The sequence below is a fragment of the Nicotiana tabacum genome, chromosome 3, assembly GCF_000715075.1.
Source record: "Nicotiana tabacum cultivar K326 chromosome 3, ASM71507v2, whole genome shotgun sequence".
Classification (NCBI taxonomy): Eukaryota; Viridiplantae; Streptophyta; class Magnoliopsida; order Solanales; family Solanaceae; genus Nicotiana; species Nicotiana tabacum.
The window spans coordinates 196,537,070-196,560,182 of record NC_134082.1 but is presented as its reverse complement, the minus strand read 5'-3'; the positions used below and the strand labels follow the sequence as shown (position 1 = coordinate 196,560,182).

Here is a 23,113-nt window from a genome sequence, read left to right as displayed (position 1 = left end):
ATTTCTGAAGCATGGACACATGAAACACTGGATGCACGACTAACAAGCTCGGCGGCAATGCAAGTCTATAAGCCACCTCTCCCACTCGATCAAGAATCTCAAACGGGCCAATGAACCTAGGGCTAAGCTTACCCTTCTTCCCGAATCGCATCACGCCCTTCATAGGCGACACTCGAAGCAATACCCGCTCACTTACCATGAATGCCAAATCACGAACCTTGCGGTGGGCTTAACTCTTTTGCCTGGACTGAGCTGCACGAAGCCTTTCCTGAATAATCCTAACCTTGTCTAAAGCCTCCTGAACAAGATCCGTACCCAACAACCTAGCCTCTCCCGGCTCGAACCATCCAACCGGAGACCGACACTGCCTACCATATAAAGCCTCATAAGGAGCCATCCGAATACTCGATTGGTAGCTGTTGTTGTAGGCAAACTCTGCTAAAGGCAAAAATTGATCCCACGAGCCTCCAAAGTCAATGACACAAGCTCGGAGCATATCCTCCAAAATCTGAATAGTCCGTTCGGACTGCCCGTTCATCTGAGGATGAAATGCTGTGCTCAACTCAACCGGTGTGCTCAACTCTCGCTGAACTGCTTTCCAGAAGCGTGAGGTAAACTGCGTACCTCGGTCCAAAATGATAGACACGGGCACACCATGAAGACGAACAATCTCCCGGATATAGATCTTAGCTAACTTCTCGGAAGAATAGGAGACTTCCACAGGAATGAAATGCGCTGACTTGGTCAGCCTATCAACAATGACTCATACTGCATCGAACTTCCTCCGAGTCTATGGGAGGCCAACAACGAAATCCATAGTGATCCGCTTCCACTTCCACTCGGGAAGATCAAACCTCTAAAATAAGCCACCAGGCCTCTGATGCTCATACTTAACCTGCTGACAATTCAAACACTGAGCCACATATGCAACGATATCCTTCTTCATTCTCCACCACCAATAATGTTGTTGCAAATCCTGATACATCTTCGCGGCGCCCGCATGAATAGAGTACCGGGAGCTATGGGCCTCCTCCAAAATCAACTCCCGAAGCCCTTCCACATTAGTCACACAAACTCGACCCTGCAATCTCAAAACTCCATCATCATCTAAGGTAGCCTGCTTGGCACCTCTGCGCTGCACCGTGTCTCTAAGGACACACAAAAGGGGATCATCATACTGCCGATCTCGGATACGCTCCAATAACGAAGAACGAACGATTGTGCAAGCTAACACACGGCTGGGCTCAGAAACATCCAACCTCACGAACTGATTGGCCAAAGCCTAAACATCCAAAGCAAGCGGTCTCTCACCAACCAGATATAAGAAAGACTACCCATACTGGCTGACTTCCTACTCAAAGCATCGACTACCACATTGGCCTTTTCCGGATGATATAAGATGGTGATATCATAATATTTCAACATATCAAACCACCTCCTCTGCATCAAATTCAACTTCTTTTGTTTGAACCAATACTAAAGACTCTTGTGATCCGTGAACACCTCACATGCCACGCCATATAGATAATGTCTCCAAATCTTCAACGCGTGAACAATGGCTGCCAACTCCAAATTATGAACCAGATAATTCTTTTCATGAATATTCAACTGCCGCGAAGCATAGGCAATGACTTTGCCACCCTGCATCAACACTACACCAAGCCCAATACTAGATGTATCACAATAAACTGTATAAGGCCTTGAACCTGTGGGCAAAACCAATACCGGTACCATAGTCGGAGCTGTCTTGAGCTTCTGAAAGCTCGCCTCACACTCATTCGACCATCTGAACGGGGCACCATTCTAGGTCAACCTGGTCATCGAGGCTGCGATAGATGAAAATCCCTCCACAAACCAATGATAGTAACCTGCCAATCCAAAGAAACTCTGAATCTCTGTAGCTGATGCTGGTCTAGGCCAGTTCTTGACTACCTCAATCTTCTTCAGATCAACCTGAATACCCTCTGTTGATACAACATGACCCAGGAATGCAACTGAACTCAACCAGAACTCACATTCTGAGAACTTAGCATATAACTGACTATCCCTCAAGGTCTGAAGAACCACTCTAAGATGTTGCTCGTGCTCCTCCCGACTACGGGAATATATCAAAAAATCACCAATGAAGACTATCACGAACGAATCCACATAAGGCCTGAACACTCGGTTCATCAAATCCATAAAAGCTGTTGGGGCATTCGTCAACCCAAATGACATCACCAAGAACTCATAATGCCCGTACCGAGTGCGGAAAGCTGTCTTAGGGACATCAGATGCCCTAATCCTCAATTGATGGTAGCCAGATCTCAAGTCAATCTTCGAAAATACCTTGGCACCCTAAAGCTGATCAAACAAATCATCAATCCTCGGCAATGGATACTTATTCTTGATTGTAACCTTGTTTAACTGCCGGTAATCAATACACATTCTCATCGATCCGTTCTTCTTCTTAACAAACAACATCGGCATACCCCAAGGCGAAACACCCGGCCTAATGAAACCCTTCTCAAGCAAGTCTTGCAACTGCTCCTTCAATTCTTTCAACTCCGGCGGGGCATGCGATATAGTGGGATAGAAATGGGCTGAGTGCCCGGAGCCAAATCAATGCAAAAGTCAATGTCCCTGTCGGGTGGCATACCCGGCAGGTCTGAAAGGAAAATCTCAAGAAACTTACGAACAACGGGCACAGAATCAATAGAAGGGACCTCAGCACTAAAATCACGAACATATGCTAAATAGGCCAAACACCCCTTCTCGACCATACGCCGAGCCTTCACATAAGAGAGAACACTACGGGTGGAATGACCATGAGTCCCTCTCCACTCTAAATGACGCATAACCGGCAAAGCTAAGGTCACAGTCTTGGCATGACAGTCCAAGATAGCATGGTAAGGTGATGACCAGTCCATCCCTAAGATGACATCAAAATCGACCATGTCCAAAAGAAGAAAATCTACACGAGTCTCAAGACCTCCAATCACCACTATACACGAACGATGGACTCGATCTACCATAATAGAATCACCCACTGGTGTAGACACATAAACAGGAGCACTCAAAGAATCACTAGGCATGACCAGATACGGTACAAAATAAGATGACACATAAGAGTATGTAGACCCTGGATCAAATAACACTGAAGCATCTCTATCATAAACCAGAACCGTACCTATAATAACTGTATCTGAAGCCTCATCCTCGGGCCTAGATGGAAGGGCATAACATCGGGGCTGGGCCCCACCACCCTAAACTACATCTCTAGGATGGCGTGCTGCTGGCTGGCCTCCACCTCTAGCAGCTTGAGCTCCACCTCTAGTGCCTCTACCTCCTCCTTTAGCCCCTCTACCCCCACCTCTAGCTGGCTGGGCGAGCTGTGGAACACCTGGTGCCTGTACCATGGCACGAGAACCCTGATGCTGAGAGCTACTCAGTGCTCGAGGGCAAAACCTAGCAACGTGACCCATATCACCACAAGTGTAGCAAGCCCTCGGTTGCTGAGACTGCTGGCCCTGACGACCTGAATGACCACCCCGAAAACTTTGAAGTGACGGTGCACTGATAGGAGCTGGTGGTGCACTGTAGGACTGCTGATTAGAATACTGCATCTGAGGACCACGACAACCTGAAGCACCGTGAGAAACCTAAAATGCTGACTGAAAAGGCCTAGGAGGATGGCCTCTACCATATGAATCTCTACCTTCGGACTAGGTACCACTGAATTTGCCTGAATGACAGGGCCTCTTGTTCGACCCATGACCACCTCCCTATGATAGAACCATCTCAACTCTACGGGCCACATTGGCCGTCTCCTGAAAAGTAATCTCACTCCCAACCTCCCTAGCCATCTGAAGACGAATCGACTGAATAAGTCCATCAATAAACCTCATCACCCTCTCTCTCGGTGGGAAGTATGATAAGAGCATGATGAGCCAAGTTGATGAATCTGGTCTCATACTGGGTAACAGTCATAGAACCCTGCTGGAGGCGCTCAAACTGCCTCAGATAGGCCTCTGTCTGAGTAATGGGGAGAACTTCTCCAGAAATAGCTGCATAAACTGCTCCCAAGTCAAGGCTGGCGATCCGGCTAGTCTAGTAATAATCTCTCCACTAAGTCTTGGCGGATCCAAATAAGCAAAAAGTAGCAAAATCAACCCCATTGATCTCAACTATCCCCATATACCTAAGAACCTCGTGACAGCTGTCTAGATAATCTTGGGGATCCTCAGTAGATGCACCGCTGAAAGTAGTAGTAAAGAGCTTGGTGAACCTATCCAACCTCCACAAAGCATCGGCAGACATAACTGCTCCATCACCGGTCTGAGCTACCACACCCGGCTGAACTGCTCCAACTGGCTGAACCGTTGGAGTCTGAATCGGGGGAGCTACCTGCTCTGGAGTGCGAATAATAGGAGTCTGGGCTCCTCCTCCAGCCTGAGAGACGGCTGGTGCTACAGGAAGCAAGCCTGCTCGGGTGACACTCTCCATGAGGCCCACTAGATGGACCAGACCATCCTGAAGAACTAGGGTAGCAATAGACCCCTTTGGGACCTGAGCTGGGCCCACTAGAACTGCTGGGGCCGAAACCTCGTCATCAAAGTCAACCTGAGGCTCCGCCACTGGTGCTGGTGCTCGGGGCTGAGCTCTGCCCCTACTTCGGCCTCTAGCACGGCCTCGGCCTTGCCCTCTGCCCCTCGTGAGAGCTGCTGCTGGGGGCTCGGGCTGCTGGTCAGTAGATGAGGAAGTGCGTGTTCTCGCCATCTGCGAAAGAACAGAGTAGAAATTCAATTAGCATTGAGGAACCAAACCGCACGATAGGAAAGAATAAACGTGAAGTTCTTCCTAACTCTGTAGCCTCTGGGGATAAATACAGATGTCTTCGTACCGATCCCTCAGACTCTAGTAAGCTTGTCTGTAAACTGTGAGACTCATGTAACCTAGAGCTCTAATACCAACTCGTCACGACCCGAATTTTCCACCCTCGGGAGTCGTGATGGCGCCTACTAATGTGAGCTAGGCAAGCCAAACCCTTAACTACTTACTTCATTATTCAACTACTCCTTTTTAACAAATGTAAGGCAATAACAGGAAAACAGCGGAACTTTAAAAAATTAAGCGGAAGATAACAATTAAATTTCTAAAATCTACGTCTATTACAATTACTTAAGTTTCAACCACCCAAAACCTGGTATCCCAGTGTCACACACAGTCTAAGATTTACTACATACAAAGTCTGAAGAAATAATAATACACTGTTTCTGAATAAAAGGAAAATGAAATAGGAAATAGGGATAGAGGGAGACGCTAGGGCCTGCGGACGCCTGCAGGTCTACCTTGGATCTTCACGTGGACTGAAGGTAGCCTCCATACTACGGTTCGAAAGCGGCTCCGGGATCTGCACAAAGTGCACAGTGTAGTATCAGCATAACCGACCCCATGTGCTGGTAAGTGTCTAGCCTAACCTCGGGGAAGTAGTGACGAGGCTAGGACCAGACTACCAAATAAACCTGTGCAGTTCAAATATATACAGCGGAAAAGAAATACAGAAATAACCAGTCAATACGGGAGGGGGTACATGTTGTAGGGGAGATAACGGTTCTGAATAAAAAGGCATCAAGTAAGGAAAGAATCAACATAAATTCCTATCAACAAAGAATCAGAAATCAACAAATGCACGGCATCACCCTTCGTGCTTTTACTTTCGTCCTCACCAAAGCAGTTATATAATAAAAGTGAGCACGACATCATCCTTCGTGCTTTTACTCTCTTTCCTCACCATATAATCAATAAAATCAGCATGGAATGGTACATCGTGAGGCACGATATCACCCTTCGTGCTTTACACTCTTTCCTCACAATAATACACGGCATCACCCTTTGTTCTTTACACTCTTTCCTCACAAAACAAACAATACACGGCATCACCCTCCGTGCTTTAACAACAGCGCCCCTGTGCGGACGACACAAAGTCGACTGCGGCTGTACAACCCTCCACCGCACACCGCACAAGGTCGACCGCGGACCGCACTGGCGGGTTCAGAGACCTGCAACTTCTGGTTTTAAGCCTAAAACACCTGGAACCTACCCGAAACTCACCCGAGCCCTCAGAACTCCAAACCAAGTGTGCATACTAACTCAAAAACATCATATGGACCTACTTGTGCGATCACATCATTAAAATAACATGAAAAATCATGAATTAAACCTCAAAACTCAACATTTTCATCAAGAACTCTCAAAGTTCACAACTCTTCAACCGGAAGTACAACTCACGTCAAATAAACTCAGTTTTTTCACCAAATTTCACAGTTATCTTTTGAATACTATAACAAGTGTGTACCGGGCTCCGGAACCAAAATACGGGCCCGATAACAATGGTTTCAAACATTAATTCTTTTCTTCATTTCTTAGATAATTCAGTAAAATAATTTCTTTCAAAAATTAATTTCTAAGACTTGGGACCTCGAAATTCATGTCCGGGCATACGCCCAAGTCCCATATTTTACTGCGGACCTCTCGGGATCATCAGAATACGGATCCGGGTTCGTTTGCTCAAAATGTTGACCAAAATCAACCATAATTAAATTTTTAATTCTAAAGATTTCTATTTCTCATATTTTCACATAGAAGGCTTTTCGGATATAGGTCCGGACCACACACATAAATCAAGGTGGGATAATAAAGAGGCTTTTAGACCTCGGAACACTGAATTCACTTGCAACACAAGTGATGACCTTTTGGGTCATCACACAAAATTATATACATTTCCATGCAGTAGGAACCTAATTCTCTAAAATTTTATATAGAGATATTTATATCAATTAACTATCAATATTAAAGCAACCAATAATGCTTGACAAACACCAAATAAATTTCTTAAGCCGAATATTATAAATATTATCATTATTAAAAAGTCAATTACATATATACTACCCGACACTTCATTGTGCATTGTAATTGTACGCATATACATATCCCAAAAACGACAAAATATTAAGTGCCTTGTAACTGCTCCTTGCCCGACACCATCCTTGAACGATACCACTATTTAAGTGACTTGTCCCTGCTAGACAAACAGAATGTTGAAAGTATAGAATTAGAGAAGTGATAGTTATAACAGTAAGAATCAGAGAAATGATAGTTATAACAGTAGTATATATGTTGTAGCACATGTGATTTGACAAAGTAGATTTGCTCTCTTCTTGCTATATATAAAGGTCATATAAGAAGGAAACAATCACAGTAGCTTTCTTTTGATCTTTCCTGTCTTTCTATTCTTTGCCCTTTCAAGAAACTATACATAGAAATCATGATTGAAACTTCTTCAATTTACAGATAACTAGAAACATATAAGATTGATAGAGATAGTTAGATGGGCATTGCATGAAATAGAGAAATAAATACCGCAAGAACAGTGTTGCAGAAGATGCATCGGACATAACAAAGATGTTCAGAAGATTGAACCAAATCCATGGAGTTTCTAAACCTCCAACAAAATGGGAAGTGTTCGCGAAGAAGAAAGGTATACAAAAGCGTAAGAAAGACAAGGTTGTTTTTGATGAACAAACTGGTTCATGGAAGCGCAGACATGGCTATGATCGTGTAAATGATGACAAAGATGTGCCAATTATTGAAGCCAAGGAAACTGATGAGCCCGTTCAAGATCCTTTTGCTAAGAGACAAGAAGAAAAGAAGAAGAGAGTAGAAAAACAAGAGAAAAATCGATTAAGTAACTTGAAGGAAGCTGCAAAAGCTGCTGCCTTGCCAAGTCATATTCAGCTTGCTGCCACGACACAGCCTATAATAGGAACACAAGCTGCACCGAGGAAAATTAGCAAGGATGAACTCGGCAATGTTGCTGGAATGGCCGCAAATGCAACAACTAGTGGTGGAAAATTAGACAAACAGAATGTTGAAAATTTAATAATAGCTAGCTAGATTCTATTCTTCTACAGCTCTTGAATTTTCGAAAAAAATACACTTGTCAAGCAACCCAATATTGGACAAATCTTCATCTCTTTCTTGATCATAATCAATGGAGATATCAAATCCAAAGAAACACAAGTTCAGAAGAAATAACAAAAGATGCAAACCACCAGTTATTATCCACACACAGTTCGGAAGAAAAAATCAGTTAATATCAGAAAGTCACAAGTTCAGTGCCAACATAAGTATAGCAGATTAACCACCAGGCAAACCTCTAATTACAAGAATGCCAGAAATCGTTCGAGTCAGTTGCACATGGTAATAAGAAACTACATGTACTGAGATTTGTCTTAAAACTCTTATACTTAAGCAAATAGAACCAAAATCGATGTCAGTTGCATAATAGGAATATGACCAAAGATGCAAAACATGAAAGTGCATAATGAGAGATCGTCTGGCATCTGGACCACTAATCTAGGACTGCATTGAGAAGTAGAGAACTGGTATTCAAGGCTTTCAAGCGTCCTTGTCTACCTTCTCAGCAAATCAAAGCTTATAAAGCCATATGTGACAGCATAATTAGTTAAACTAAAATGTATATTTAGATAAAAGTTTATATTATACAAAGGCCAAATATAGAGACACATGATTTTATTGTAAAGCAAAGTAATAATATTACGGTGAAAATTAATTGCCTAGAACTTTGCGCTTCCTTCCTCCTCCTATTCTAAACAAAAGAGTTAAATTATTTTTGTTTTCCTTCATGTATCATTAAAAAATTTACGAGCAACAAAATTAAGTGAACAAGGTTCTACATCATTCGACATGCATCTATTTTGGTGTACCCTAAGCCGAGGTCACAAAGAATTTTCTTTGCTTCATAGAAAGAATTAGGCACAAATGACCCCTCGGGAAGAACTTCTTTGAAGAAGCTCAATAATGCATCTATCGATTTGTTGCTCCAATGGCTAAGACACTTCAAGTGAAGTAGTTTAACAACAAAAGACAACTTCGAGACTTTTTTACAACCAGGATAAAGTTCTATCTCAGCATCTTCTAACAATTTGTAGAACTTTGTTGCATGTACATTTGGCTCTTCATTGTCCTCTGAATTATTATTATTATCCTCCACATTCGTATATCCACAAGCATCGTGAATCATTTCAGTAATATTATCCGCTTCAATGCTATCATCTTCCGCTTCATCACTAACTGTAGTATTAGAAGTTTCAACTCTAACTAACACTTCTCCATGCAAGTCCCACACTTTATAAGAATCCCAAAAACCCTTCTTCAATAAATCTCCTCTTACACCAACCCTTAGCTTGAACACGGTATTCATACACCCTTTACAAGGACACCGAATCATAGAGTTCACCGTTAGTTGACTGAATGCCCAATTAAGAAAGTTGTCTACTCCATCTCTATATCTTTGGTCGACTCTATTCATAATATTCAACCAACTTTTATCCATCATATCTATATTAAAAAAATAAATAAATTAATTTACTAATTAAAAGGGGAAGGATTATAATAATCAAAATATATATAATAATTAACATATACCAGGGGTATTCAGACAAGCAGTCACAAAAATACATTATTCAAACAAGAAGGAAGTAGTCTATTCCAGAATTACTTATACGAATTGTGTGCAATGAAGAACAAGTTCAAACCAGGGTACGTACCACTCTATGAAACTACAAAAATACATGACCTTACTAATGTGTTGATTAAGTTTCTGCCAGGTAATATGCAAGATTGACAACTTCAACAAACAATATTCAGAAATCATATAAGAAAATTTCTTTCGCTGGACGAGATCAGAAGATAGTTAAACGGGCAGAGAAATTACGAGGAAAAAGCATTTCTGGTGATCTTCTGCTTCTTTGATCACTGTCAAGTCTTTAGGGAATTAATAATATTCAATCAGATTCATACTATTCCTTTAAATCTCGAACACAACAAGGAAGCAGCACGCTATGGGGTACAAACTGAACACGACAAGGAAGAAGCACGCGATGGGTTACAAATTCAAGAAAAAGGCAACAACAACAAAATTAACAACTAAAATCATTAAAACTACAAATCCAACCAATGTATATCATTCAAACAAAGGCCAGACAAATTAAATACATTGTACCTGCTTGAACCATACAAATTGCTTACCTGAACAACTAGAAATAAGCTGCCTCCCTGATCCTTATGCCACAAGTGGAGTCTTGTAAAATTACAGGGCTTATGCAGAGAAATATCAAACTCAGTCGGAACCTAGTCACTGCACTGTGAGACAGACAGTGATTTTTGACTTGAACACATTCTTGCAAGGCATAAGCACAGTAAGATACAATATTAAGGAAGCAGATGACATCAAATAGGAAAATGATAATTTGAAATTTATCTAGTCTCATTAACAAATCTGTATGATGATATTTTGAGATTAAACGAACTTAAAGCAAGTACATTTTCTCAAATCAAGCACTAAATATAACTTTCCTATTCCATCAAACAATTTAGCACTACAAAAGGTTAGTCATAGTTGCAAGAGGAACTTAATGCATTCTCTCACCCCCTCCACCCCCTTGCCCTTGCCCTTGCCCACAATCTCGTCTTATGTTTGCCTTCTGTCTGTACGCCAACAGCTTAGGAGCTGAGCTGCAGATTCGCTACATGTAGTCCAATTGGTCAATATTCAATCAGATTCATACTATTTCTTTACATCTCGAACACAACAAAGAAGAAGCACGCTATGGGGTACAAACTGAACTAGTTTAAAATACGACCCGACTAAAGCTTAGCAAGGAGTTGTACAGTTCTAAATGCCGAGTCTAAAAGATTAGGGATTTTAACATACCTGAGTTGTTAAAGTCTAAAAGATTAGGGATTTTAACATACCTGAGTTGTTAAAATTTCACTTCTATATTTTCTTGCCCTTTGCTGACTTCCGCAGCAGTGTAGAAGTTCATGAATACTTGAAGTTGAAGAATCTTTGAATCGAAAGACCCTAGTGGTCTTCTTCTTCGCACACTCGATTCACAAATTCAAACCAAAACTCATCAAACCAGCTTCCAATCTTGAGATTTAGCTTCAAAATGAAGTTTCCGGCAAGTATCATAAACACCCAATCGAATTCACATTCTGATTTGAAGGATTTTGATTTGGGTGGGATTTTTGAGGGACTTCGATTTGGGATTTCTATTATCTGGACAGATTTCTAGCTAGAGAGGACCGATTTTGGGTTTCAGTTTGGGATTTCTAGCTATAGAGGACCAATTTTGGGCGCTTCTCTGTTCTTCACATCGAGTCGATGTGTTCGAGATGAGAGTTTCGCTACTTCTGTCTCTGGACCGATTTTAGTGTTTCATCTATTGAGTATTTTCTTTTGTTATTTTAAAAGGGAATAGGAGCGACCAAGTCGCTGCAATTCATATTTAGTGGCAACTTCACAAGAATCGCCACAATAAATATAGAGCCAAAATTTTAGGTTTAGCGGGAGTGAAAATTTCAGCCACTTTAGAGGCGACCCATAAATAGTCGCTGCTAAATATATTCAAACTGTGGCGACTTTTAAAGTCGTTGCTGATAATATACATTTTGTAGCAACTTATAGGGTTGCTGCTAAATGTTGCCACTAATTATCCAATTTCTTGTAGTGTATATTGAAATACATTGAAATATATTAATAGAAAATTCAAGTTGCTCAGCCCCAAACTTCGGTGTCTTCATTCAAGAACAACCCTCTCGTCGAGAGGGCCGTGATTCTGACTCGAAACGCCACTATTCCTGTTACCATAATACCCTCACGTGCGCTTCAAAAAACCTGTTCTTTATAATTGAAGCCGCCGGAGCCACCGTCAGCATCCACAGTCTCGACGGCGGCGGTGAGGTTGAAGCAGCATCAGTATCAACGACGACTTTGACTTTGTTTCTCCATCTTTGTATTTTCACTTGTGTCGATGCAGCTACTGTTCGTTCCCTTTTCTTGGGGTGGCGACTGGAGGTTGTTAATGGAGTGGGCTGCTATCAACTTTCTTTTTCTAATTCAAGGATGATGATCCTCTCTTAGGAAGGTGGGCGGATGATCAGGTTTGTGAGGGGTAGAGTACTGGGCGTTCTTGGAGAAGGGGATTGGGAAGGACGACTGTTGCTCTATCAAGAAGGAGGAGATCTATCCTCCATTGAAGAGAATGAGAACGAGATGGGGCTACTGGTGGGTGAGAGATTGGGGGTGGGCAGCTTTTTTAGGGGTCATCGGCGGAAGCTTTTGGTTAGGGATAGGAGAAATTTGGGCAGAGAGAGAAAAATAATACAAAGCTTATCTTATTGCTTAAGGGTAGGAGGTAGCCATAAATAGATATTTGGCTATAAAAAATCAAAAAGTATCTATGAAATATAATTTTTTAAAAGAATATTTATTTAAAATAAATAAGGTATCAACCTTTGTTATAGGAGGTAACTAATCCTATAATATATTATGTACGAGGAATTCGAATAATACAAGTTTTAAAATAATCATTCCACTAATACAAACTGAAATTAAGCATGTCAACCTAGTTTTAGCTTTGTAAAAGTTATCGAACTAGACATGAAACATGATCAGGCTACTGACGCGGACAAAATACTGTGGAACAAATTGAATTAACTGTATTATCTTAAAACACATTAACAATTATACAATTACATTAGAGAATTTACCACAGCAACAATAACAACGACCCAGTATAATCCCACAAGTGGGGTCTGGGGAGGGTAATATGTACGCAGACCTTACCCCTACCCGGAAGGGTAGAGAGGCTGTTTCCAGGAGACCCTCGGCTAACAAAAAAAGTAACAAGAGCCGATATATTAGCACCATAAAAATGCATAATAAAATAACAGCAATATAAGAGATATGAAATACAGAATATGAAATACGAAATAGATGGCTGGTATAGTAAAACTAGCAGGTAAAGCCCTGCATCAATAGACGACCAATGACATTCTTAGTCTAACTCCTAACTGACTAGTCTCACTCTATTGTGCTGTAGAAATATTCACAAGTTTCCCCTAACCTACAACCTTAATGCTCGACCTCCATAATTCCCTGTCAAGGGCCATGTCCTCAGTAATCCTAAGTCGCGCCATGTCCTGTCTGATCACCTCTCCCCAATACTTCTTAGGTCGCCCTCTACCTCTCCGCGTGCCCACTACAGCCAGTCGCTCACACCTCCTCACCGGTGCATCAGTGCTCCTCCTCTGAATGTGCCCGAACCATCTGAGTCTTACTTCCCGCATCTTGTCCTCCATGGGGGCCACACCCACCTTCTCTCGAATATCTTCATTCCTAATCTTATCCATCCTTGTATGCCCGCACATCCACCTCAACATCCTCATCTCTACTACTTTCATCTTCTGGATGTGTGAGTTCTTTACCGGCCAACATTCAGTTCCATATAACATGGCAGGCCTAACCACTCCTATATAAAACTTACCTTTTAGTAACGGTGGCACTTTCTTGTCACACAAGACTCCCGACGCTAACCTCCACTTCATCCACCCCACCCCTATACGGTGTGTGACATCCTCGTCAATCTCCTCGATCCCCTGAATAACCGATCCAAGGTACTTGAAACTACCCCTCTTGGGAATGACTTGAGAGTCAAGCCTCACTTCAACTCCCACTTCCGTCGGCTCAACTCCAAATTTGCACTCGAGGTATTCCATCTTCGTCCTGCTCAACTTGAAACCTTTAGACTCAAGAGCATGTCTCCAAATCTCTAGCCTCTCGTTGACGCACTAGATGCAAATGAACCATCAATATTAAAAATAGTATTCTTTACCAAACTTGTAAAATTGGCATAAGCAGTAGATGATGATGGTGTTGGAGCAGAAGATAAAAGTTGGGCTTGCTGAAAAAGTGACAGAATATGAGCATATTGCTCCTTTGAAAAACCACGTGGAGCATCACAAACTTGTTGAGAATCAGGAAAAGGAGGAGTCATAGGAGTAGAATCCATATGTACAGAAGCTGCAACTCTTTTATTCTTAGTGAACTTAAAATTTGAGGGGAATCCATGAAGCTTGTAACACTTGTCTACTGTGTGCCCAGACTTCTTACAGTACTTGCAGAATAGCATGGATTTCTTAGGATCAAAATTTACTCTTTAAGGATAATTTCTGGAGTTTTTAAATTGAGAGGGCCTAGTAGGAGCAGCAGGAGAATTGGCTAGGAAGGAGCTTGAATCAGGAGAGAACATAAGGAACCAGACTTGGTCTCTCTTTGTTTTTCACCTCTGATCAACACAGAGTATGACTTTGCAACTGATGGTACTAGAGTCAACATTAGGATGTTGCTCCGCATAGTAGAATTGTGACATTCAATCCAGATAAAAATTGAATAAGTTGTTGTCCCTAAATGAACTCAGGAAAAACACCACAAGTGCATGGCATATCAAAAGAGCAACTATCAATTTCATCTCAATAATCCTTCAACTTTGTAAAGTATGTACCTATATCAGAAGGTTTATGTGTAGTGGCTGCTATGGCTCTTTGAATACTATACTATTGAGAGGTATTTGCAATGCCATATCATTCTTCTAGATTATCCCAAGCCTCCTTAGCAGTTTTGTAATATAACACAGTCTTGGATATCTCCTTAGATAATGCATTCATAATCCAAGCTTTAACCATCTTATTGCACCTCTCCCAATGAGAATAAAGTGCTGAGGTAGGTGCAGGCTTGGGTAAGAAATCATTGATAATTTGGAGTTTACTTTTAGCTGTGAGTGAGATAATCACGCTCTCTTTCCACTCTCTATAACCTATCCCAGCAAAAGGAACAGAAACTAACATTGTACCCGGAGTATCAGAAGGGTGAAGATATAACAGATGAAAATGATCGAGGTTAGGTTTTGAATTTGTGTTTAAAGGTTTAGGTATAACAGGTGCTTCAGAATCAATCACCATGATTAAAAGATTATCATAAAGGAAAACAACAATTCACACAAAAATAGAAGATGATATACAATTATCTATCAGAATATGCAAAGTGGGAGAAGAAATGTAACCAACTGTGCGAGAAAACCCTACAATCGCATCGATGTCATGGAAGTGGAAATTTCCACCAAACTTTGCGTCAGCAACACAAATTGAAGACGAAATTTGACAGCAATGTTGAAAACTGCAGCTCCGGCGAATAAAATTACCAAAAAAATGCAGAAATCAATGGAGCAACAAAATTGCTACAAACTAGAAATTCGACCAATAGAAACATAGTTACTGCCGGAATCCACCAAGTTCGCTCTGATACCATGTTAAAATCAAAGAAAAATGAGAGAATTCAAACCAATTTAACAAAATGAACACTAGAATATTCTTAGTGAACTTAAAATATGAGGGGAATCCATGGAGCTTGTAACACTTGTCTACTGTGTGCCCAGACTTTTTACAATACTTGCAGAATTTATAGTTTCGGGTCAGCTAGCTTATGCCCGAGTCCAAGACTCTAATCTATATATGTCATTACAACAAATAAATAATTAGGCCTTATAGCATGGGCTCGTACATAAAAAAGAAAGCAATACTAAATTGAGCTTTCATCTAGTTTAACACATTCAAAATTGTATATAACAACCTAATATATAACAAACATTTTCATTGATGTATCTAGTGATGACATAATAATGCATATCACACTTCCAAAAATAACAAAAATTCTATAAAATGGTATTGCTCACTTGGTTTATTATCTTTAACATTAATTATCAATTTTATTATTTTTGCAATGGGAATTTTTTAGAATTTTATTTTTTTTGATAAATTTGTTCTTGTTTTTTAATTAAAAATAGACTTATTAGTAGAATAGTCAAAATGGGTTTATCCAACTTGTAAGCACATAATGTTTGACCCGCATAATTTTCTAAAGTTAGGTTTAGTATTTTAATATTTTTAAAATATGTATTTGGGTTATTATAAATTTATTGTCTATTTTATTTTTAATTTCAAAACATAAATTTAGAAACCCAAAAAATAATAATAGTTTCATTAATGTTTTTATAATCATACTATTTTTTTAGGATTTTTATTTATTTTCCTCTACTTTTATTTTAATATAATCTTGGAAAATGCCAACAATAGTTTCACTTTTAATTGTTAGTTTTATTTTAATAGTATATTAAAATCAATTAGGAGTTATTTTATATTTTTTTATTAATATTTTATATCACTTTAGAAGAAGAAGGATTTTTAGTTAAGGGATTTTCCTTTAGTCTTCCTAGCTCAAATTTAAACGCAACAAGAAATGGCCCAAATCTTGAGCCCAATTTCGGGCAACCCAATCGCTTTCCCCAACCCTTTATCTTCAGCCCCAAATCATAGCCTTCCATCCCAACTTAATCCAATGACCATAACTAATTCTCCAAGCCATATAAAAACCCCTTTATAATATTTTACACACAATCCCTAATCCCTAATCCCTAAGGACCTAGCCGCACCTACCCCTTCTCCGCATCTTCCACCACCCAAAACTGTCGAGAAAATCCAATCCACTCCCCCACATAGTCCTCCTCGTCTCTTTCTACCATGTATCATAACGGCCTTTGACAGAGAATATTCTCATCCTTACCTCATCTCACCTCACTCGCCCGTTTGTAAACAAAATCACGTGATTGAAATCTCTAGAAGGCGTGTGATGGATGAATGAAGGGTGTCAGATCGATTTCATTTAATCCGAACCTTACATTTATCACGTGTTTGTCTCCAAAGTTATTTTAATTCATTTTGTTAAGGAGGAGAAGAGGAGGTTTGAGAGGTGAGTATATATAGGCTTTTTTTCAAAAGAATTCAGAGGTTGGACAGAAAAGTTTGAGAGAAAAAAGATAGGTTTTGAGGTTTTCTTCCAATTTTCTTTTGATTTCGGCTAGAGTTGATTCATATATAGAAAACAATCAGTTTTGTTTTGTTTGATAATTAAAAAAATATAAAAACATTTCTGCTTCTTCACTTTTAATTTTTGATTTCTGTTGCAGAAATGGGGTTCGATTGAATCGAGTTCGTCGCTGCCGAAATCAAGCCTCACCGATCATGAAATTTGATGGGCGGGGATGAGTCGGCCCCACTTTTAATAGGCCTTAATATACCCGGCACGCGGACAATTTGAAGTTTGATATATCCGGATATATTGTTGATTGAAAAGAAAGCGGAAGGACTAGAAAACTTAATCCTCTTGTCACGACCCAAGTTTCCCTTCATTGGGTATCATGATGGCACCTAGTCTTAGGGACTAGGGATTTCATAATATGCTTTTTGCTCACATTCGCTGTGAACTTCACAGGTGATGTGTTGACATTCATAGCGTCTTTGTTTTTAGATTTAGGTACAAACTTGCTCCATTTCATGACTTATTGCTTGTCGTTCCCTTTGCGAGGCTCATAGATAGGCAACCTTTCATTTCCAGTGGAGGACATGCTCAACTCTATGTCATGGGAACAAGTCGCAAGTTCTTCAAATGTTCCAGGCTTGATACCTTGCAAGATGTAGCATAGTCCCCAATGCATGCCTTGGATGCACATCTCTATGCCCGAAGCTTCACTAAGCCTGTCTTTGCAGTTGAGGCTTGCATTCCTTCAACGATTGATAAAGTCGATAACTGATTCAACCTTTCGTTGACGAGTATTTGTAAGTTCTATCATACTCACAGTACGTCTCGAGCTATAAAATCGATTGAGGAATTCTTGCTCTAGTTGATCCCAGCCATTAACAGATCCAGCCTCGAGGTCCATGTACCAATCAAAAGCATTTCCTTTTAATGAGCGAACAAACTGCTTGACGAGGTAATCTCCATAAGTCCCAGCATTGTTTCATGTCTCAACGAAGTGTGCCACATGTTGCTTTGGATTGCCTTTGCCATCAAACTGTTGAAATTTTGGAGGTTGATAGCCAGCAAACATCTTCAACATATTGATCCTTGAAGTGTACGGCTTTACGTAGGTAAAGGAGGACTTGGAAGCGACTTCATATTTTTTTATAGTCCCTTCAATGAACTCCTTTAGTTGATTGATTGGAATCATCCCTTCCGAAGAGACTGGAATTTCCTTAGTGGATGCAACTTGTCGTGGGGGAGGATCAATCTCTTGAACTTCTGGGAGTTTGCCAGGTGTATGACTTGATTCTTCTTCCATCAAGATTCCCACCCTATCTGTTAGCTTGTCAATTCTAGCATCTTGATTTTGCATGCACTTGGTCAAGCTAGCGATTGCTTCCGTCAAGTGTTTGTCACCATGGCTTGCATGATTATCGTGGACGATGGAGAGTAGCATGGATTGTCACATAGATTGATCCTCGATTGATTCTCCCTCCGTGAACCATCGTGATGGCATCTAGTCCTCTACGACTAGGTAAGCCTAAATTATGGAAGATAACCAAAGTGCGAAATAAAAACATATTAAAAGAGAATGAAGAGTGATAAAATAGTGTTTAAAAGTGTTGCTCGGCATACACAATATTTAACTCTCATAAACCAATACATATCTCCAAGACCCGGAAACCCATGAATCACAAGCTAAGGATCACTACACAGTACTCTAACTCCAGAATATCTAACAAGGAAAAGAAATATAGAAGGGCAAATGTTAAAAGCTAGAATAGAAAGGGTCTCCTCGGTCTGCAGACGCGGCAGATATACCTCAAAGTCGCTAGAGCATCCGCTTTGCCTCAAGGGTGATAGGATTAAGTTTCAGTACCTGGATCAGCACTTGAAAAACATGCGTAGAAGGGGCATGAGTATACCACAAAGGTACTCACTAAGTGCCAAGCCTAACCTTGCTTGGGTAGTGACGAGGAAGGTCAGGCCCTACTGAGATAAAATAAAGAATATAAGACATGCAATATAAAATAAGTTGTACAGTTGAAAACTAACGATAAGAATTTAATACAGGAAAACAAGGAATTCAATAACTGAAGTAGAGGCAAAAACAATCACAAGGAAATAACCGGGGATCTCTTAGTACCCTCAATATATGTCAGGCATCTCTTGGTATCCCGAGGATCTCTCGGTATTCTCAATATATGCTAGGAATCTCTTGGTATCCCAAGGATCTCTTGGTATCCTCAATATGTGCTAGAGATCTCTTGGTATACTCAATATACGTGTCGGGGATCTCTCGGTATCCCGCACCTCAATTCAAATCATAAATACGTACAGGGGATCTCCCGGGATGTCGTTCCGTAGTACCAAAGTAAAACACACAGCAGCAACACAAGAATATTCAAATAAGCTCAATTTAGTATCAAGTAAACATGTAATTCTAATATAACATGCTTCACATAATTCAATTAAGGCAGTTTAAGCAAACAAATAGTTAAGTCAATTAGACATGCTTTTTCTAAGCTAACAACAGGTTTAAATTGTAAGTAAAATGAAATAGGAAAAAGAACACAATTGAAATTACTTAAATAAAACCGGATTTTCAACAATTAGCTCAAGTATGCACTCGTCACCTCACATACAAGGCATTTCAAATATCAAATATATCGAATCCTAAGGGGAAGGTCCCCCTCCCCACAAGGTTAGACAAGCCACTTACCTCGAACTGACTCAAAATCAACTCGAAACCATGCTCTTGCCACGAGTACTCGACTCAAAATGGCCCAAATCTATTCAATTCAATTGCATAATGTAAATAACACTTCAAGTAACTGATTCTAAAAAGAAATTCTAAGCTAATACGAAAATTAGGAAAAATGACCAAAATGCCCCTCGGCCCACGTCTCGGAATCGGGTAAAATTTATATTTTCTGAATCCTCACACTCTCCCGAATTCATTCACACCAAAATTATCCAAATCTAAGGTCAAATTCCCAATCAAAAGTCGAATTCTAGGTTTAAGAACTTTCTTCCAACTTTTCCCCAATTTTCATCTCCAATCCGAAATTAAATGATGAATTCATGTTTGGATTAATGGGTTACAAGCAAAAAGGAGTTAAGAATAGTTATGCAATTGATATCTCTGAAAATCCCTCAAAACCTCGCTCAAATTCGAGCTCCCAAGCTTTAGTTTTCACAAAAATGGCTAACCCTCGACTTTGAAATTTTAAAATCTACCCAGACGCGTTTTTCTTCGCGAATGAGAGACTACTATCGCGAATGCGATGCACAAAAAAATCTACTGGACAACTTCCTCTTTTGCAAATGCATAGCTCACACCGGCAGACCCTACACGAACGCGAGGACTATGTCGCGAACGCGAAGACCAACGGGTCCATATCTTGCGAACGCGGGACCTCATCGCGAACGCGAAGCATGATTCAGCTGCTTCACCCAGATGCTCTACGCGAATGCGAGACCCTCTCGCGAACGTGATAAATGTTTCCTCTGCAGCACAATAGCAGAAATCTGCAATCTTTCCAAGTTCAAAAATGGTTCGTTGAGCATCCGAAACACACCCAAGGCCCCCTGGGACCTCAACCAACCCTGCCAACCAATCCTAAAACATCATTCAAACTTGTTCCAACCTTCAGAACGCTCAAAAAAACATCAAAATGCCTATTTTTCATCGATTCAAGCCTAAGAATTCCAAAAACTTTAAAAATACGCTTTAAATCAAAAGGTCTATCAAAACTCGTCCGAATGACCTGAAATTTTGCACACACATCACATCAAACCCTACGGAGCTACTCCAACTTCCGGAATTCCATTCTGAAACTCGGATCAAAATCTCACTATCGAACCGGAAACTTTAAAAATTCAACTTTCGGCATTACAAGCCTAAATTAGATACGGACCTCCAAAACACAATCCGAACACGCCCCTAAGCCCGAAATCACCTAACGGAGCTAACGAATCTATCAGATTTCCATTCCGAGGCTCTCTTCACACTGTTCCGACTACGGTCAACTTTTCAACACTTAAGCTCTTATTTAGGGACTAAGTGTCCCAAAACTCTCCGAAACTCAAAACCGAACATCCTGGCAAATCAAAATAGAAGAAATAAACTTGGGGAAAGCAGTTAATAGGGGATCGGGGCGTAAATTATTAAGACGATCGGCCGGGTCGTCACATGTTCCTACACTTAAACATTCGTTCGTCCTCTAACGAGCATGAAGACATTCCTGAAGTAGTGAAAAGATGAGGGTAGCGGCTGCGCATATCCTACTCGGTCTCCCAGGTCGCCTCCTCAACCGGCTGACCCCGCCACTGAACCTTCACGGATGCAATGTTCTTTGACCTCAACTTTCTCACCTTCCTGTCCAATATTGCCACTGGCTCCTCAACATAGGATATATCGTTGTCCAACTGGACTGAACTGAAATCCAACACCTGCGACGGATTACTGTGATACATACGGAGCATCGAAACATGAAATACCGGATGAACTCCTGCCAAGCTGGGAGGTAAAAACAAGCTCATAAGCAACCTCCCCAACAGGCCTCAATATCTCAAAAGGACCAATAAACCTCGTACTTAACTTCCCTTTCTTTCCAAATCTCATAACGCCCTTCATAGGTGAAACCCGAAGCAAAACCCGCTCTCCAACCATATAGAAAACATCACGAACCTTCCGGTCTGCGTAACTCTTCTATCTGGACTGGGCTGTACGGAGTCTATCCTGAATCACCTTAACCTTCTCTAAAGCATCATGAACAAAATCTATTCCCAATAGTCTAGCCTTACCCGGCTCAAACCAACCCACCGGGGATCTACATCGCCTACCATATAAAGCCTCATACGGTGCCATTTGAATGTTGGACTAATAGCTATTGTTGTAAGCAAACTCTGCCAATGGCAAGAACTGATCACAAGACCCTCCAAACTCAATCATACACGCACGAAGCAGATCCTCAAGAATTTGAATAGTGTGCTCAGACTGTCCGTCCGTCTGAGGGTGAAATGCTGTACTCAATTCTACCTAAGTACCCAACTCATGCTGAACGACCCTCCAGAATCGTGATGTGAACTGAGTACCTCTATCTGAAATGATGGACACTGGAATACCATGCAGACGAACAATATCCCGGATATAAATCTCCGCCAACCGCTCCAAGGAATAAGTAGTACACAAAAGAATAAAGTGAGCAGACTTGGTTACTTTCTCAAAGTCCGTGGGAGCCCAACTACAAAGTCCATGGTGACCTGCTCCCACTTCCACTCCGGAATCTCTATCTGCTGAAGTGACCGACCCGGTCTTTGGTGCTCACACTTCACTTGCTGACAGTTAAGGCACCGAGCTACAAATCCAACTATATCTTTCTTCATCTGTCTCCACTAGTAGTGCTATCTCAATCCTGATACATCTTCGCGACACCCGGATAAATGGAATATCGCGAGTTATGGGCCTCCTCTAGAATCAACTCTCGAAGCCCATCAACATTGGGTACACAAATCCGACCCTGCATCCTCAATACCCCATCATCACCAATAGTCACATCTCTGGCATCACCATGCTGAACCTTGTCCTTGAGGATAAGCAAATGAGGGTCATCATACTGCCGCTCCCTAATACGATCAAATAAGGAAGACTGAGAAACTACGCAAGCTAGAACCCGACCGGGCTCCGAAAGATCCAATCTCACTAACTGGCTAGCTAAGGCCTGAACATACATCGCCATAGGCCTCTCCGATGCTGGTAAATAAGCCAAACACCCCAAACTCTCTGCCCGGTGACTCAAAGCATCGGCCACCACATTGGCCTTGCCCGGGTGATACAAAACAGTGATGTCATAGTCCTTCAGCAACTCTAACCACAGCCTTTGGCCCAAATTTAGATCCTTTTGCTTGAACAAGTGCTGCAAGCTCTGATGGTTAGTATAAATCTCACAAGGCACACCATATAAATAATGGCGCCAGATCTTTAGGGCGTGAACAATGGTAGCTACTCAAGGTCGTGGACCGGATAGTTCTTCTCATGTACCTTCAATTATCGGGACGCGTAGGCAATCACCCTACCGTCTTGCATCAACACCGCTCCGAGGCCAATCCTCGAGGCATCACAATATATCATATAAGACCCCAAACCTGTGGGTAATATCAAAACTGGGGCTATAGTCAAACCTGTCTTGAGCTTCTGAAAGCTCACCTCACACTCCTCTGTCCATTGGAACGGAGCACCCTTCTGGTTCAACCTGGTCATAGTGGCTGCAATCGATGAAAACCCCTCCACAAAACGACGGTAGTAGCCCACCAAACCAAGGAAACTGCGGATCTCGGTAGCTGAGG

General features: G+C 41.1%; 1 protein-coding gene across 1 annotated transcript; it reads left to right on the top strand.

Annotated features, from left to right (window-relative positions):
* The first annotated feature begins 7,059 nt into the window (after positions 1–7,059).
* On the top strand, positions 7,060–11,263 carry LOC107790106 (ribosome biogenesis regulatory protein homolog). The gene has a single exon (XM_016612011.2). The coding sequence runs from the start codon at positions 7,444–7,446 to the stop codon at positions 7,933–7,935; it is 492 nt and encodes a 163-aa protein (XP_016467497.1). The 5' UTR covers positions 7,060–7,443; the 3' UTR covers positions 7,936–11,263.
* Positions 11,264–23,113: the final 11,850 nt, after the last annotated feature.

Excerpts from the sequence above, each read along its gene's own strand:
- LOC107790106 (XM_016612011.2), top strand. The coding sequence starts at position 7,444 with ATGTTCAGAAGATTGAACCAAATCCATGGAGTTTCTAAACCTCCAACA.